The sequence below is a fragment of the Mauremys mutica genome, chromosome 7, assembly GCF_020497125.1.
Source record: "Mauremys mutica isolate MM-2020 ecotype Southern chromosome 7, ASM2049712v1, whole genome shotgun sequence".
NCBI classification, from domain to species: domain Eukaryota; kingdom Metazoa; phylum Chordata; order Testudines; family Geoemydidae; genus Mauremys; species Mauremys mutica.
This window is the reverse complement of record NC_059078.1, coordinates 54584588-54603022: the sequence shown is the minus strand read 5'-3', so window position 1 is coordinate 54603022 and position 18435 is coordinate 54584588. Positions and strand designations below refer to the sequence as shown.

Here is an 18435-nt window from a genome sequence, read left to right as displayed (position 1 = left end):
GTTCTCCCCCCCACACCCCCTTAATAGCGTCCTGTAGCCATGTTAAATCAAGGCAGGGATCTGTATTACCCAGGAACACACTGTGGAGAAAAAACCCAAATCACATTCCATGCTTTCCCTCCCTCTCTCCTCTTCGAAACCCACTGGGGATGTGGGTTGTTTGTTGCCCTTATGCAAGCGCTCAGGCATTTCTGTCCCGGGGGTGCTCGGATAGGGAAGGTATCACCCCCTCCAGTCACTGGCTTATCAGCCCAGGGAGATGGAAAGGGAGCAGCCTGTGGAATGTCAGGCCCTGCTGGCTGCGCGCCCATATACAGTTCAGCAACCTCGGCGAGAACAGCCCCGGCTGCCGCTGCGGCTGCCACTCGGGTTATTTCCTCTGGGCTCAGCTGCAGCCTGCAGAGCTCTGCAAAGGGGAGGGGTTTCTTCGCTCCCTCCCTCCCGAGGGGGGTCCTGCCCCAGCCCCAGCCCCAGCGATGGGACGGGAGTCAGGACCAGCCCGGGGCCGGTTTAATTGAAAGCAAACCGTGGCGGCTCCACGCGAGGCGAGAGCGCTGGCAGGATGCCCCGGGCTGGCGCCCCCGCTCCCAGCTGTCAGTGAAGGAGCGAAGCTTTGCGGCCGGGATGTTCAGCTGGCACAGGAGCTTCACCCTGGGAGCGCCCTGGAGACAAGGTGAGTCCGGGTCTGCCCCGCACCAGCCCCCGAGGTCGGAGCGAGGCCGCGGCACGGAGGTAAAGCCGATCGGGGCGCGCCTGGCTGTGGGGGTTGTGGCGGAGACAGCGGCTGCGTAGCCTAGCAACGCGGCCGTGAAAGGCAGATTGGGGAGCGGGTCTGAGCGCCTGCGAGCCCCACTGATCAATTGCGCTCAGCACCTGGCCGGAATGGTCCGAAAAGAAGCGAATTCCAGGCGTGTCCTCAGGTCCGAGAGCAGAGCCAGAGGCACATATCCCGCCCCGGCTGCCTCTTCAACCGCCGGCACTGCATCAGCCCCGGGGCCAGTGCGAGCCTGGCCACTGACTGCACCGGGGTTTGGGTTTGGGTCAGGCTGCCTGACAGCCAGCACCAGCCTCTCACTTACCTTTCTACAGAGTCGGGCCCGACAAAGAGGGTCCCGGCCCGGGAGTGGCTGATGACAATAAACCTTCTGGCTGTAGATCTAGTTCCCCATTAAACGCTGCACTGGCGGCGGCTTTGTGACTGGCTTTGTCCCAGCCCAGGTGAAGCCTGGGCCATGCCGCAGCACCACCTGCATGACAAACATTTGCTCAGGGCTTTCCAACGCAGTCGTAGAAACGTGAGCTTGTGAACCCTGGCCGGACACGAGCCAGCACTAGAGGGAAGTTTTTTTCTTTAAAAGATAACTTGGAACAAAATTAGTGGACACCCCTTCCCCCCTCCCCAGGAAAAAAACAAAAAAACTGGCCATTTTAGGACTCCAAGGGAGTAGGGGGAGAAAGAAAAAAGCAAATGGTTGAGTTCAGACGCTTTGCAGCTCAAACTGAAATAACTTTCTGTCTATGGCAGGGTTTTGTAACTAATGTTAGAACTAAAATGCAGGGAGTGATTAAGGTGGTTGTATCACTCCAGATGACTAAAGAGCCCCCCCTACCCCCAAACAAACAGCAGCCTAGGGGGATAAAAATACAGGACTAGAATCCAAACTGTCTTCCTCTGGATTTACACTGGTGTAACTATACTGACGTACCACGAGTTTTGTGGCAATGTAACTCCGATCACAATCTGGCCCCAGTTACTCTACTGGGCGCTAATACTATGTATTTCTCTGGGTGGCACTGCCTGATTGCTTGTGTGCTCCAAGCATACTTGTAGGGAATTCCAAAAGAGTCTATTCTCTCAGCCCCTCTGTTCAGTGTATGCTAGGCATACACTGGGGGACACAGTTGGGGTACCATAGTAAATTAGACACTGCTTTATGTCACCTTCACACAAAAAAGGTGCAGTTATCTTGATTTCACAGTGCTTTGGGACTCAGGTAAGATGGCCATGGCTGAAGCTGAGTCCAGATGTGATGGATGTGGCATGGAGTTTGCCCAACATTTGTTACTGAATTTTGTAATCTTCAAGATCCACAAGTAAGAGCCAGGGACAGAAATACTATTCCAGCCTCATTTACCAGGAAACTCTGGGCTAAACCTGCATAGCTCCATTGAAGTCAATAGATTGAGCTGATAGTAGCTGAGCTATTCCACTGATAAGGCAACACTTTTCACCAGCACCAAAAGCCAACTCTTGTTAAAAATAGAGATGAAAGATAATGAAATTGTTTGAGGAAGTGGAAAAAAACAGAGGTGGCTGTGGAGATAGGTTACCTGGATTTAAGTATGCGTTGCACAAAAACTCCTGCAGGCTAGTAAGTCTAGTGTGACCTCTAGTCCTAGGCTGACTTATACTCCCTGAGAGCTGGTTCCATTCCTCTCTCATATGCACTCCATAACAGTGAGCCAAACTTCTGGGACTTTGGATTACTCCAATGCACTCAACAATGAGTGACTCTTAGCTGCAGCTGATGTAGAATGTAGCTGCTCACTTGCTTGTGGCACTGGTGGCTGGGATGCTCTCCCATCCTGATGGCTGCCAGGGACCAAACTGGCCCTAATGCAAGTTAGAACCCCAGCGGGTGGTCAGGACTGCTGCTCTCATAAGCACTGGTGGATAATAGTTCCCTAGAGCAAATCTGCTAGCTAGGATCCAGGAAGTTTTTGGGAAGTGTAGGGGACAATTTCCTGGTGCAAGTTCTGGAGGAACCAACTAGGGGCAGAGCTCTTCTTGACCTGCTGCTCACAAACAGGGAAGAATTAATAGGGGAAGCAAAAGTGGATGGGAACCTGGGAAGCAGTGACCATGAGATGGTCAAGTTCAGGATCCTGACACAAGGAAGAAAGGAGAGCAGCAAAATACAGACCCTGGACTTCAGAAAAGCAGACTTTGACTCCCTCAGGGAACTGATGGGCAGGATCCCCTGGGAAAATAACATGATGGGGAAAGGAGTCCAGGAGAGCTGGCTGTATTTCAAAGAATCCTTATTGAGGTTGCAGGAACAAAGGTGTAGAAAGAATAATAAATATGGCAGGCAACCAGCTTGGCTTAACAGTGAAATCCTTGCTGATCTTAAACACAAAAAAAAAGCTTACAAGAAGTGGGAGATTGGACAAATGACCAGAGAGGAGTATAAAAATATTGCTGAGGTATGCAGGAGTGAAATCAGGAAGGCCAAATCACACTTGGAGTTGCAGCTAGCAAGAGATGTTAAGAGTAACAAGAAGGGTTTCTTCAGATATGTTAGCAACAAGAAGAAGGTCAAGGAAAGTGTGGGCCCCTTACTGAATGAGGGAGGCAACCTAGTGACAGAGGATGTGGAAAAAACTAATGTACACAATGCTTTTTTTGCCTCTGTCTTCACGAACAAGGTCAGCTCCCAGACTGCTTCACTGGGCAGAAAGGCATGGGGAGGAGGTGACCAGCCCTCTGTGGAGAAAGAAGTGGTTCAGGACTATTTAGAAAAGTTGGACAAGCACAAGTCCATGGGGCTGGATGCGCTGCATCCGAGGGTGCTAAACGAGTTGGCAGATGTGATTGCAGAGACATTGGCTATTATCTTTGAAAACTCATGGCGATTGGGGGAGGTCCTGGATGACTGGAAAAAGGCTAATGTAGTGCCCATCTTTAAAAAAGGGAAGAAGGAGGATCCGGGGAACTACATGCCAGTCAGCCTCACCTCAGTCTCAGGAAAAATTATGGAGCAGGTCCTCAAGGAATCAATTCTGAAGCACTTAGAGGAGAGGAAAGTGATCAGGAACAGTCAGCATGGATTCACCAAGGGCAAGTCATGCCTGACTAACCTAATTGCCTTCTATGATGAGATAACTGGCTTTGTGGATGAGGGGAAAGCAGTGGATGTGTTATTCCTTGACTTTAGCAAAGCTTTTGATACTGTCTCCCACAGTATTCTTGCTGGCAAGTTAAAAAAGTATGGGCTGGATGAATGGACGATAAGGTGGATAGAAAGCTGGTTAGATCGTCAGGCTCAGCAGGTAGTGTTCAATGGCTCCATGTCTAGTTGGCAGCTGGTATCAAGCGGAGTGCCCCAAGGGTCGGTCCTGGGGCCAGTTTTGTTCAATATCTTCATTAAAGATCTGGAGCAGGGGGCGGCAACCTTTCAGCAGTGGTGTGCTGAGTCTTCATGTATACACTCTAATTTAAGTCTTCGCGTGCTGGTAATACATTTTAACGTTTTTTAGAAGGTCTCTCTATAAGTCTATAATATATAACCAAACTACTGTTATATGTAAAGTAAACAAGGTTTTCAAAATGTTTCAGAAGCTTTATTTAAAATAAAATTAAAATGCAGATCTTATTAGTTTAGTGTGATCCTTGCCCTTGCTTTTCCTTGCTGAGTTTTCCAATGTCTGGTGGCATGAATTTGGATACTTTAAGCTGCGTACAGGCTTCTGAGTGATCAGTTGTTAACCAGCTGGAACCCCAGATCAGCAGCTGAGGTTAGTGGAGCTAGCGGCTGGTAGGGCTGAGCAGGGCCGGAGGCCTGGATCCTCTCTGGCAAGGGTCCTGAGTGGAACTCCAACCAGAAGCAAGGTGAGTGGGGATGCGGCAGGGACCCCGGCTGGCCAGCAGCTGGAACCCCAGAGCGGGGGTGGGCTGAGTGGGTCAGCCCGCTCAGCTCTGGGGTTTCGGTAGTGGGCTGAGTATCTCCGCCCACCACGCTCTGGGGTTTCAGCTGCCGGCTCCTGCCAGCCGGGGTCTTAGCCCACTGCCAGCCTGGGGTTCCTTCACCCAGGCCAGCAGCGTGTGCTGAGTGGGAGCGGCGGTGGGACCCCGGCAGGCAGGAGCTGGCGGTGGAAACCCCAGAGCGGCAGCGGGTTGAGCCGCTCAGCCCTCCTTGCTCTGGGGTTTCGGCCACTGGCTCCTGCCAGCCGGGATATCAGCCTGCTGCCAGCCTGGGGTTCCTTCACCCAGGCCAGCAGCGGGTGCTGAGTGGGACTGGCGGTGAGACCCCAGCTGGCAAGGGGCCAGCAGTGGGAACCCCAGAGCGGCACTCAGCCTGCCGCCGCTCTGGGGTTTCAGGTGCCGGCTCCTGCCAGCTGGGGTCACAGCCCGCTACCAGCCTGGGGTTCCTTCCTCCAGGCCAGAAGTGGGTGCTGAGTGGGACCGGCGGCAGGACCCCAGCTGGCAAGGGGCCAGCAGCGGGAACCCCAGAGTGGCGGCGGGCTGAGTGGCTCAGCCCGCTCCGCATGCCATCAAAAATCAACTTGTGTGCCACCTTTGGTATATGTGCCGTAGGTTGCCGACCCCTGATCTGGAGGATGGCGTGGACTGCACCCTCAGCAAGTTTGCAGATGACACTAATCTGGAAGGAGTGGTAGATTCGTTGGCGGGTAGGGATAGGATACAGAGGGACCTAGACAAATCGGAGGACTGGGCCAAAAGAAATCTGATGAGGTTCAACAAGGACAAGTGCAGAGTCCTGCACTTAGGACAGAAGAATCCCATGCACTGCTACAGACTAGGGACCGAATGGCTAGACAGCAGTTCTGCAGAGAAAGACCTAGGGGTTACAGAAGCTGGATATGAATCAACAGTGTGCCCTTGTTGCCAAGAAGGCTAACGGCATTTTGGGCTGTATAAGTAGGGGCACTGCCAGCAGATCGAGGGACGTGATCATTCCCCTCTATTCAACATTGGTAAGGCCTCATCTGGAGTACTATGTCCAGTTTTGGGCCCCACACTACAAGAAGGATGTGGAAAAATTGGAAAGAGTCCAGCGGAGGGCAACAAAAATGATTAGGGGGCTGGAGCACATGACTTATGAGGAGAGGCTGAGGGAACTGGGATTGTTTAGTCTGCAGAAGAGAAGAATGAGGGGGGATTTGATAGCTGCTTTCAACTACCTGAAAGGGGTTCCAAAGAGGATGGATCTAGACTGTTTTCAGTGTTAGCAGATGACAGAACAAGGAGTAATGGTCTCAAGTTGCAGTGGGGGAGGTTTAGGTTGGATATTAGGAAAAACTTTTTCACTCAGAGAGTGGTGAAGCACTGGAATGGGTTACCTAGGGAGGTGGTGGAATCTCCTTCCTTAGAGGTTTTTAAGGTCAGGCTTGACAAAGCCCTGGCTGGGATGATTTAGTTGGGAATTGGTCCTGCTTTGAGCAGGGGGTTGGACTAGATGACCTCCTGAGGTCCCTTCCAACCCTGATATTCTATGATTCTATGATTGCTGGAGCACATTGCTAGGCCAGCGTAGATTAGAATGTGTTTACCCAAAGGTAGAGAAAGCTTTCTTGAAGAGATTCTAGAGCAAATGCTGGTGTTACTGCTGGGAGTAGGATCCCAGCCCCACCCAGAAACCTGAAAAATGTGTGAATTGTAGCCACTTACAATGTTGTGTGAATTATACTTTTTTGCCTGGGGGTAATTTGTCCATAAACCAGATTTTCTTTCCCCAAACTATCATGTGACTGTAACATAGCAAATTCTGCAAGAAGGGAATATTACTAATCCCCATAGAAGTGCCACTCACCACATGGTCTCCAGTGCATGAGTAGGAGGAGATCCGGGCAGGAAAAGAGACCCCTCACACAGGGCATTGAAAGAGAAACCTGGTCAGTTTCTGTGAGCTACAGAGCTCACACCCAGGGTGAATTTCCCTAAGGCTTGGGGGATAGTGGTGATTCAGATTCAGTACCCTGATTTGGGTCCCATCTCTGCTAAGAGCAGCCAAGAATTTGCTGTGTTTCTTGGAAGTTCTGTGGCAGGGCTATAAAGCCACATCTATGAGTGCAGCTTTGGAGAGAGAATGAAACCCAACCCTCTCCATTGCTGCCTGCTGGTGTCATCTCTGCATGTCTAATGCACCTGTCAGCAGCTAGATGCTGCTGGGTGAGAGAAAGTGAACGGGTGTGTGAGGAGCAAAGAATGATGGCTAGTGGAGAAAGCTAAAAGGCTTAAGCCAGGGATAGTCAGTTTGTTTTTATCAAGATCCAAATTTCTTGGTCAAGGTATAGTCAAGGTCCAGACTCCAGTGAAAATAATAATAAAAAAATAACAATAATTATAATAATAAGTAAATAAAAAGATTTCGGGGTCCGTTCAAAAGCATCTCGAGGTCTGGATTTGGCCCACAGTCCTGCTGACTAACTCTGGCTTAAGCCCTCAAAATCCTTAATGCTGTGAAGAAAAGCATGGACAGATCCAACTACTCTCTAGCATACACCAGTCTCAATCTCTGTTACCATCACAACCATCCCTTTTAAGGAACAGGCCCAGGGAAGCAGACGAGGCAGCAGTAGTAATACTGGTGGTACCCCCCTCAAAAGGCAGTTTAAGACAATTTGCAACAATCCCCTTTGTACTCATGAGAACTGAGGGTCTGTCTCTTCTTTGAAGTAAGACACCATGCTGAGGTTCGGTCTACACTAACTTACCTCAGTATAACCACATTCAAACTTTTTGGTGTTTTCTTGACCTGAAGCCAAACTCCAAATGGCCCTGCCACGGGTATAGTCTGTCACACACTGAATGAGGAGATATCGCTGCACAGCTAGGTCTGTCGGTAATAGGAGATGGGTTTCAGAGTCCATTAATGGCTAACCTGCATGTTTAAGTAGAGCAACCATGGCGCTGTGAGGAGGGAGTTGTAGGGTCCCTATGGCATTCCCAGTTAAGGAGACAGAACATTTGCTTGCACTGATTTCCTATTTCTTAACCTTGAAAAGGCCTCTGCTCCCCCTCTCATTTTATGGTGAATTCAGGAAGCTTTAGTCATACAGGACTGGAAATCAGAAAGACCTTCCAGATTGTCTAACCCTGGCATCAAGTACAGAGTAAGAGTTTTATCTGTCCTAGTCCTTCATGTGCTCCCTCTATGTTCCTCCAGCAATGGTGCCTCACTGACATATCTGGGCAGATTATTCCAGTGCCGTCCTCCCCACCCCCCATCATAAGAACATAAGAATGGCCATACTGGATCAGACCAAAGATCCATTTAGCCAGTATCCTGTCTTAGTTCTGACAGTGGCCAATGCCGGGTGCCCCAGAGGGAATGAACAGAACAGGTAATCATCAAGTGATCCATCCCCTGTCGCCCATTTCCAGCTTCTGGCAAACAGAGGTTAGGGACACCATCCCTACCCATCCTGGCTAATAGCCATTGATGGACCTATCCTCCATGAATTAATCTAGTTCTTTTTTGAACCCTGTTATAGTCTTGGCCTTCATAATATCCTCTGGCAAGGAGATCCCCTGGTTGACTGTATATTGTGTGAAAAAATACTTCATTTTGTTTGTTTTAAACCTGCTGCCTATTCATTTCATTTGGTGACCCCTAGTTCTTTTGTTATGAGAAGGAGTAAATAACACTTCCTTATTTACTTTCTCCACACGTGTCATGATTTTATAGACCTCTATCATATCCCCCTTTAGTCATCTCTTTTCCAAGCTGAAGAGTCCAGTCTTATTAATCTCTCTTCATATAGCAGCTGTTCCATACTCCTAATCATATTAGTTGCCCCTGTTGAAGCTGTCATGCTTCTGGCATTTCCATGTATGGGTTAATGATGTGCTAGGGCACCTAGGAGTCTTTTTCATTATTATTTAGATCTAAATAAATAAATGAGTGATGGGCTTGATGCAGAAGTTTTTGGGTGAGGTTCTATGGTGGAGCTCAGACTAGATTAGGCCCTTCTGACTTTAAAAGCGACGACTCTATTAATCAATAAATTCGGGTTTATTCCAGTAATAAATAGGATAATCCAGCTGAGCAGTATTGGTTCCTGCTGTGCACTGATGGCTTCAGCTAAAGGGTCTGTAACTCAACAGACCCATTGCCCTGCTCCAAGAAACTAGTTGGCCAGCTGAAAAATCTCATGTGAGTTTTCCACTCAGGAAGCCATTTCCTCTTTTATTCTACCATCTATCTATGCCTATAAACTTTTCATCTCCCTTTCCCCAGTGTCACTGCCTCTCAAGTGTTTGTATACAATCCTCACTCTCTCAGTCTCTTGTAAGCTGTACACGTTGTTAACTTAACACCTCATATGTAAAATTCCCTTATTATTTTTGTCGTCCTTCACTAACCCCATCCCCCCAGTGTTTTCCCCAGGAATTGAAATTAGGGGGGGGGGGTGTTTGAATATACAGAAGGGGTGACGGCTGATGAGGGGTGAGACTGTGAGGGTGCAGGTGGATTGTATGGCATGATAGTAAAATCTGAAAAATGTTTCACGACCATTTTATTAGATTTAACTTGTGTTTTAAAGTCATCACACAAATTAAAGCTGGCTACTCAAGCCTACTATGAAGCACTATATCTACATCCTTCTTGGTTTCTTCTTGTAATTTTGCACAACTCTGTTAATGAACTTCTCGAATGCAGTGTGTTCATCTTTGGTGACTTCTCATGTATCTGATACTTCCAGCCCTTCATGATATGCTCATGATCAGGCAGAACTTGGAAGGTGACTCCTTTTCAAACACAAAATTCTATTCAATGAGGAAAAAGAATGCTCAGCTGTAGCTGTTATGCCTGGGAGTAGCAAGAGATGAATTCCTACTTCTTTCATTCCAGGAAACATAGCTCAAAGTTTGGGTCGTGATAATAAAGAAGTTGAAGTCAAATTTTCATTTGTTCATCATATGATATTCCACTCTGTGTTCAAATTCTTTATTCTGTCCTGATTACATAGCATCCCCATTGCTGGTAGTGCCTCACTCTCCACTCAACTGTCGGTGTTTTATGAGACAGGCATCTGTAATAGCTATGTAAAGGTTGAGTAGAATCCAAAAGTTGCTGTTGTAGATTTGTAAGAATCAAATCAGTGTACTTTTTCAGCTGGCTTGACAAGAAGCATTTGTTCTCTTCACTTAAGGAGTCAATATTAAGTGCCTTAATTAGTCAGCTTCTGAACTGAAATCCTTGCTTCTTCCAGTACATTTTCAATGGCTATCTCTCTGCTTGATCCAAGTGTAGCTTCTATTGCTGGACAAAGATCTACTACTGTTGTAGCAGATGCCTGGATGGCATTGTTTAATGACCCAAGTGGTTTCAACAGTAGACTTACAAGAGAGAGATTGGCAAAAGTCTTCTCTGAACTTAGTAGCAAAAGTAGTACACCAGCCTCACTACTTAGATCCATCCCATCTCGGTAGATACTTTCCAGAGCCAATAATAATGTTTGCAATAATTTTAAGACAACAGCCACAGATCGTTTATGAGAAAGCCTGCAGATTTTCCCAGGTTGGACTCATTTGAACTTTAAAAGATGTTCAGTCCTTTTGGACTCTTGCTGAAAAAAAAAAGAGTATAATGAAGAAATTAAATTTATTGCTTTTAAAATGTCTTTTGAAGATTCTGCAGCTTGTACTAGTGCTATTGTGAATAGATGGCCTCTGCAGTGTGTATAGGAGAGATTAGGGTTACACTTTTCTCTGAGCAAAGCTTGTACTCCACTGTTTTCCAGAGAAGTTTGCAACTTCATCAAATGCACAAGCAGCCATCTCTTTGGGGTTCAATCTACAAGCATTTAACTCTTCTAAGATGTGGGTTGTCACAGATGCAGCTGATGTGTCTTCTATAACCTGAACATCTAGAAATGCATCTACTGGCCTACCACTGACATCAAGATAATGTACACAATGACTTAATACTTGACGGCCATTTACTTGGACACGTATGCAAATTTTTTGAATGCGGTGAGAGAGTTCTTCACTTTTTAAACTGCTGAGTCTTTCACTGTCACATCACACGCTTCTAACCAGTCAGTTAAGTTTCTTGCAGAAAGATAGTGAGCATTTGCTGTTCTTGGTCAGAACCAGTGTCCAACTTCAGGATTAACAAGTGACAATGCACTTAACATTGACCTCCAGTTTGTAGTGTGTGGTATCTCTTGCCTAAATAGAAAGTATGATGTGACAGCCATGTTTGTCTGCATAAACTGTGTTGTGTTTCTAGCATTCTTAACAGCCTCATTAAGTACTTCTAAAATTGGCTTTGACAGTGACTGGCTTATAAAGTTTTCTGCATGTTGATGCAGTCCAAAGGCTTGGTATTTTGCAGCCTTTTCACCTAGGTTGTCAGCATTGGTTTGCTGATCTGTCTGGCAAACCAAGCTCTTCCACTTTTATTATATAAATCCATGGTACGCCCACATCGTGAATACTGTGCGCAGTTCTGGTTGCCCCATCTCAAAAAAGATATATTGGAGTTGGAAAAGGTACACAGAGAAGGGCAACTAAAATGATTAGGGGTATAAAACAACTTCAATATGAGGAAAGGTTTAAAAGATTGGGACTTTTCAGCTTGGAAAAGAGACGACAAAGAGGGGATATTATAGAGGTGGAAAAAGTGAATAAGGAAGTGTTATTTACCCCTTCAGATAACACAAGAAGTAGGGGTCACCCAATGAAATTAATAGGCAGCAAGTTTAAAACAAACAAAAGGAAATACTTCTTCACACAGCACACAATACACAGTCAACCTGTGGAACTTGTTGCCAGAGGATGTTGTGAAGGCCAAAACTATAACACGGTTCAAAAAAGAGCTAGATAAGTTCCTGGGGGATAGGTTCATTAATGGCTATTAGCAGGATGGGCAGGAATGCAAGACTCTGAGTGTCCATAGCCTTTGTTCGCAAGAAGCTGGGGGTGGACAACAGGGGATGAATCACTCGATAATTTCCCTGTCCTGTTCATTCTCTTTGAAGTGCCTGGCATTGGCAATTGTCAGAAGACAGGATACTGGGCTAGATGGACCTTTGGTCTGACCCAGTATGGCCATTCTTATGTTCTTATGTAAAAAGTAATTATAATATAATAAAAATGTTTAGTACAGAAACTCCCCAAGATAATGGCCTCTCAAGATAGTGACAATGTGAGATAATGACCTTGGCAAATAATGCATTTTAAAAAACTTGGCCCACTAGGAATGTATATTTATATAAGTTTCCTAGTCACAAATCTAGCATTCTGGAACAAAGTCACAAAAACATAGTCCAACAATGAAATGTTCCTTTAATATGCCTTCTCCCTCCACCCCACCTCACTCATAGTTGGTGTCCTGAGTCAGTGAAGACCCAGAGTTCAGAGGTGCTTTCACATGAGTTCACCTCCCACCCTGGCAGGGTGGGGAGATGAAGGCACCTTGCTCGTTCCTCCAGCCACTTGCCACTCGCTTTGGCCACTGTTCGTCATGCTACCGTTCACTCCACTGCTCCGTCACCGATGGCCCTGTGCCATCACCTTCTGCTGCCACCTGCCACTGTGACCTTGGTGAGACAGTCTTTTGAGGTTTTATCCAGCTCTCAGTGATTTCAGCTCTCAATGGGGGAACCTCACTGCTAGTGCAGGCTTGGCAGGGTCTTCCACAGAAACGCTGTCACACAGCAGGTCTAAGCACAGACCTGATTATCAGTAATTTCAACTCTAGTGGTCACTTCTAAAACAAAAGACTCTCTATGGAGCCTAATCATCTCTGTCTTTAAACAAGGGAGTGGGGCAGGTCAAATAGTGCCTGTGACTCTTAGGCAGAGCCCACACCACCAAGAAAAACACCTGTCCCCACTCTCTCTCTCTCTCTCCATCATCCAAAACCCTTGCGTAGTGAGTGCAGTTCAGTCGAGCATGACCAATGCTTAATTTGTAATGAAAGAGGTGCCAGGGCTCAAGCAAGTTTTTTACTTTCATAACTGATGTGGCAAGCCCAGAGGTCCTGGGGCTATGAACACCAAGTCTAGATGTGCCAGGGCTCACACTTGGCACAAATTAAGCACCAAATGTGACCCCCTCAGCAGTACAGGCTAAGTAAACAGATCTGCTGCCCTTTACTCATACAGTAACAACATTTCATTACCCCTGCATTCAGTACTAAAGTGATTTGTAACCCAACACCAGCTAAAACTGATCTCTTGGGCAACACATCTCTGTCTGGTGGATACCAAGGCAGAGTAGGTGAATTCATCTAAATACAGTCTGGTCCTGAAGCCTCTCCCTCCTCCCCCCAGCTCATTACTTGCTGTCAGGGAAGAGCTCATTCAGACCTTGCTTACAAATTATAATTTGAAATTATTAGGTTGGCCAACATCACCAAAACGAATGCACCGACACTGTCATAAAAACAACTGCTGTGTGATGAAGCTAGTCTTTGTTCATACTTTTCAAACCTGTTATGATTTTTTAAGTACAAGTATTTTATCATACACTGTACATGCTTTTAAAGTTAATGTTTCAATTTCAATTCAGATTTCCAATCAATGACTAAATTGGCAACACTGTAAATGTAGCTAGTTGAGCGCTGGGAGGCTGTTGGGGAAATTCAGGGGCGGTGTAGGGAAATCCCTGTTTCCCGCTCTATTTATCAATATCCATTTTACACTGTGTTTAACACTGTCCCCCGAGCGTGCTTCTGTTGTGAACCAAGCAGCATCATTATGTCCCTGGACCTACAAGAAATTATATTGGCAGTTCAGAGATCATCTTTCTCCCCAAAGTGCTTTGTTACCTTTGCTGAGAGACCAACTTGTAACGCTCTGAAATTCACTCTGAATTAACCATTTAGTGAATTTCATCGTTCACCTCTGGTCTGTAAATCAATCACCATCTTCTCAAAATGATTTATTCTGAATTTGAAGTTTGAGCTAATTTGACTGGACACCAGTCACATGGTATATCTTGGTTTCCTGATTGGATGAGCATAACTCTCAGACTTAGGTTTCTGGTATAAATATTCACAATTATTCACATCCTGCAAACATACTACACTATGTGGTTAAAATGCACTGTGGTAGTAAACACTATTATTAGGACTGTGGTTCTCAAACCTGCTCCCTTTCTCAGCACATACAGCGAAGGCAGTCAGAGGCAAAAATGCCTTTTGTTTCAGAAAGGAAATGACCCTTTTAAAAAAAATCCTAGGAAATGCAGATCTCATTGTTTGGGGGTGGGGGGGAATTCCATTATTTTCTGATGAAAGGGCTTTTAATGAAGGGAAATGCCATCTGTGCCAAATCCTGACAGAGAAATTAAAGAAAACCTAACACATGACAGGGAACAAGAAGCTAAGGATAAAGTGTGTTTAAAAGGAAAGGGAAATGGATGGCTGAGAGGAATGGGAATGGGAAATGGAGCCTTTCACCTCTAGGTCAGCCACCTGAATCAAAGTCACTAGTGACTTAACATCCTCACCATCTGCAGAAAGCTATGTACAAATGCAGCTGTGTGGCCTAGTGAAAAGCACCCTGGATAAAAATTCAGGAGACCTGGGTTCTAGTCCTAGCTCCATCCCCAGTTTGTTGGGTCACTTTTTCTCTTGGCATTGTAAAATGGAGATACTGATACTGAGCTCCTCTGTGAAGCACTTTGAGATCTGCTGATGGGGAAGCTAGGTATGATTGTTATTTATTTACTGTGGTACCTGGGATGTGATCAGAGGTGGATTAAGGTTTCCAGGGGTCCTGGGCCAGAGCAAGTGGGGGATCCCTTTCTGCCTGTGGCCCCGCCCACTGCCCCTTCCCTGGGGCCTGCCCCTGTTCCACCCAGGGTCCCTCCATCCCAACCCCACAACCCCTTTTGCTCCTTTCTCATCCCCACACTGCAGCCCCAAGACTGGAGAAGCTCTGTCCCTGCGCCTTGACCTGGGGCACAGTGGGAAATGAGAGCTCGTCCAGTCCCAGGGCTGCAGCAGAGGTCTGAGGGTAGGTCTATACTTACCGCGTGGGATGACGCAGAGAGTTCGACTTCTTGGAGTTCGAACTATCGCGTCTAATCAAGACGCGATAGTTCGAACTCCCCACGCACTCCGGTCGACTCCGGAACTCCACCACCGCGAACGGCGGTGGCGGAGTCAACCTTGGAGCCGCGGACTTCGTTCCCGCGGCGTCTGGACTGGTGAGTAGCCCGAACTAAGGTACTTCGACTTCAGCTATGCTATTCGTGTACCTGAAGTCGCGTACCTTAGTTCGACCCCCACACTTAGTGTAGACCAGGCCTTAGTGTTGGGGCTTCCCTCCCACAACCCCCCCACCACTTCTGCAGGGGACCAGGGTTGGGGCCTGGGGTTTCTCCTGCCCTGCCTGCCCAGTGTTTCTGCTGGCAAGCAGGGTTGGGCACGGGGGCTTCCCCTGCCACCCCACGGCTTCTGCCTGGAATGGGTGGGGGTGCTGGGGCTTTCCTCACCCGGGGGCTTCTGCTGGGGATGGGATCAGGGTGCTACTGGATGTGATAGATGGAGGTAAGGGGTCTTAGCTCAGCTCCTAGTAGGCAACAGCCACAACAGAGGATGTGCCTTTGATGGCAGCATCAGCATAATGGCCAAGGACTGAAGCAGCCCCTCACTCCTAGGGTCGGTTTCTCCGGGAAAGGCATGAGGCATACACTAGGACAGCATGTGGGAAGCTGGCAATGCTGTACTTGCTCTGTAGCTAAGATGAGTGCATCACTCTAGGGCGGTGATTATTAGTGCTATTTATTAGTTGTATTACGGTAACACCTGCAAAGCTGGTCCTGTCCCAAAGCACTTGCATGCAGTGTAACGAGAGACAGTGGGTGGACACAGCAAACAGGTGGGGTGTGCACAAGGCACCAGGGAGATGATTATGAACACAGATCACAGCACACCAGTTGCCTACCCACTGGTGTGCTGCCACCACTGCTTATGGTACTTATCAGATTGCCCGTCGGGTACCTTTTGCCGGGGCCAAATGCACACCTGTACAAAGTGGAGTGTGAACACTCAGGTCTGTGAGACTCAGGTACTATCATTTCTACATATATAGGATGGCAACATTTAAGGAAGAACATGTGTAAAAGTAATGGAGTCTCAAAGAAGTGCCCAAATCAAGCTAAAGTATATGGATTCTAATGTGATGACCCCAGCCCTACACAGATGCCTACTCTGTCCAGACATTTAAAAGTAGTGGGGGGATTTTATAGTTTGTGAGATAGCCTCACATATTGCTCTCACTTCCCCTAGTGGAACCCCATTAGCTTCACTGGGGTTGCACTGGTGTCACTGGGAGCAGAATTTCGCCTTTATTTTTTTCCTCTAGAGACAGACTGAAGGTGCACACTTTGGATCTGGTTTATAAACTCTTCCAAATTTGTGGATTTCAATGTGGGTTCTGGCTTGGCCCAGTATAAAGCTAGAGGCCATTTGCAAGAGTTGGATTTGGATGTGGATTCTGAGTGCCTTGGTGACAGCAGACCAGGGGGGTTCAGTTCAGGCCCAGGAGTCATTTCCCCCTTCATTTGAAGAAACAAATAAAACAGCTTGATAGTGGTTGCCCGCTTAGACGTGTAGGAATATCATTGTTCCTTTGCTCAGAGTGCACCCCATGCACTTGGGTTTGGCTGTGCCCCTACTGTCACTGGTTATTGTTTAAGAGGGAAAAATATGCTTGGAAAAGGAGACTAAGGCTTTGTCTACTCTACCAAGTTTTGACGACAAAAGTGATGTTGACACATAAAAATTGGCATAATAAAAATCAGAATGTCATGTTCACACTTGCTCCCTCTGTCAGCAGAGCGCATCCACAGTTGGGGCACTATCATCAACACTGTGAGCAATGCACTGTGGGCACCCATTCCACAGTCCAGCTCGACACCTTGTGTTGTGGGAAGGCGGAGTGGTTCACGGCACATCTTGGAACCAGGCTCAATGTCCCATGCTGCATTGCTTTCTGTCCCAGCACTCCATGGGCTTCTGGCTTTCTTTTGCGGCATTTTTGAATTGCCCTTCTTTGCTGTGCACTCCAGCATTTCTTTGTGAAGGGATGGATCCCACCCTGCTCTCCTATGCTCTGTTAACTGTCATAAAGATGGCAGTGCAGTTAATCGCGAAGTTCCTAACTGAAGAAGACTCCCAGTTGCCTGACATTCTGTGTGATCTGGATAGGAGCATCCTTAGATTGCTTTTGGCATTCACAGAGCAGGTGCATAGGGTGGACCGTTGCTTTTGGGCTTGGGAAACAAGCACAGAATGGTGGGATTGTATCCACATGCAGGTGTGGGATGGTGAGCAGTGGCTACAGAACTTTCAGATGTGGAAAGCCACCTTCCTGGAACTGTGTGTGAAGCTCACCCCAGCACTGCGGTGCAAGGACACCAGAATGAGAGCTGGTGTAGAAACACAAGGTGATTCCTGTGTGGAAGCTGGTGACTCCAGACTGCTACTGGTCGGTCACAAATCAATTTAGAGTTGGAAAGTAGGCCATTGGGGCTGTGTTAATGCAAGTGTGCAGGGCAATTAATCACATCCTGCTATGAAGGACTGTGACTCTGGGAAATGTGCATGAAATAGTGGATGGCTGTGCCGAAATGGGTTTCCCTAACTGTGGAGGGGTGATAGATGGCACACATATTCCAATTTTTGCACCAGATCACCTTGCGACTGAGTACATCAATAGGAAGGGGTACTTCTCCATGGTGTTGCAGGAGCTTGTGGATGACCCATGGGTGTTTTACTAACATCAACGTGGGATAGTCCAGGAAGGTGCACACATCTTCAGTACCACTGGCCTGTATAGTGTGGAAGCAAGGAAAGAATTAATAAGGATTTGAAGGGGATTTTAATGCATGTTAGTCAGTTAGCAAGAGTCAGGCCATACTGTGACCCTTATGACGTGAGATTTGTAGAAGCAAGATAATGTAAGACAGAGTGAACTGTGTGAAAGTATTACGAGCTTGCAATGTGCAGTCTTGCTTTTTCTAGTAAGATAGCAGAAAAGCTTATGTATAAACAAAATGTATTTGTTGCTTTTTACTGTCTCCATGATTGTCTAAGCTTGTCTGTAACAAAGGTATAAAGGCTTGATGTAATTGTTTACCAGTTGAGAGACCTGTCCAGGACCCTGTGTCCTATGGCACTCTCTCCCTCCATGGTAATTACTGGAGAAATAATAAAGTATTTAATTTTGCTGCACCCAAACAAAAAGCGAGAACTAAGTTTTCTTCGACAATTTGGGGGCTCGTCCGGGATGGCAACGCCCACGGACCCACAGACAGCTACTACGGATCATTCCCCTTCGAACCCCATGGCGCCACATGAGAGGTATGAGACCTTTTGAAATCTCTATTGGGGTATCGGAGGAGGACTTTCCGTGAGGACGTCTGTCTCTGTTGTGTAGATTAGCACAACGGAGAACCTGGAATAAGAGGACATTGGGCAGATCCCTATGAGCTGGGGCTAATAGTGTCGTAGCCATTTGGACTATTCTTAAAGGCCATGGACGAAATAAGAAATTAGGCCAACTAGAAAAGGCCACTAGCCTTATTCTTAAAACTCAGCTATCTTAAGTACGGGCTGGAGTTGGTGAGTACTATGTCATTTCCGCCCTTAGTTCTATGACCCAGAAGTTACTGACAAAGATGGTATTGAATATCACTGAGGCTGGGAAGGCATTGCAGTGGGATCT

The 18435-nt window shown here is 47.1% G+C and overlaps 1 protein-coding gene across 2 annotated transcripts in view; it reads left to right on the top strand.

The window, feature by feature from the left end:
• The first annotated feature begins 359 nt into the window (after positions 1 to 359).
• LOC123374581 overlaps positions 360 to 18435 on the top strand; it is a 76140-nt gene continuing 58064 nt past the window's right edge. For both annotated transcript variants that reach the window (XM_045024668.1, XM_045024666.1), the window contains exon 1: positions 360 to 673. In XM_045024668.1, coding sequence (XP_044880603.1) covers positions 625 to 673 — 49 coding nt within the window. In that variant the 5' untranslated portion in view covers positions 360 to 624. The remainder of the gene's footprint in view (positions 674 to 18435) is intronic.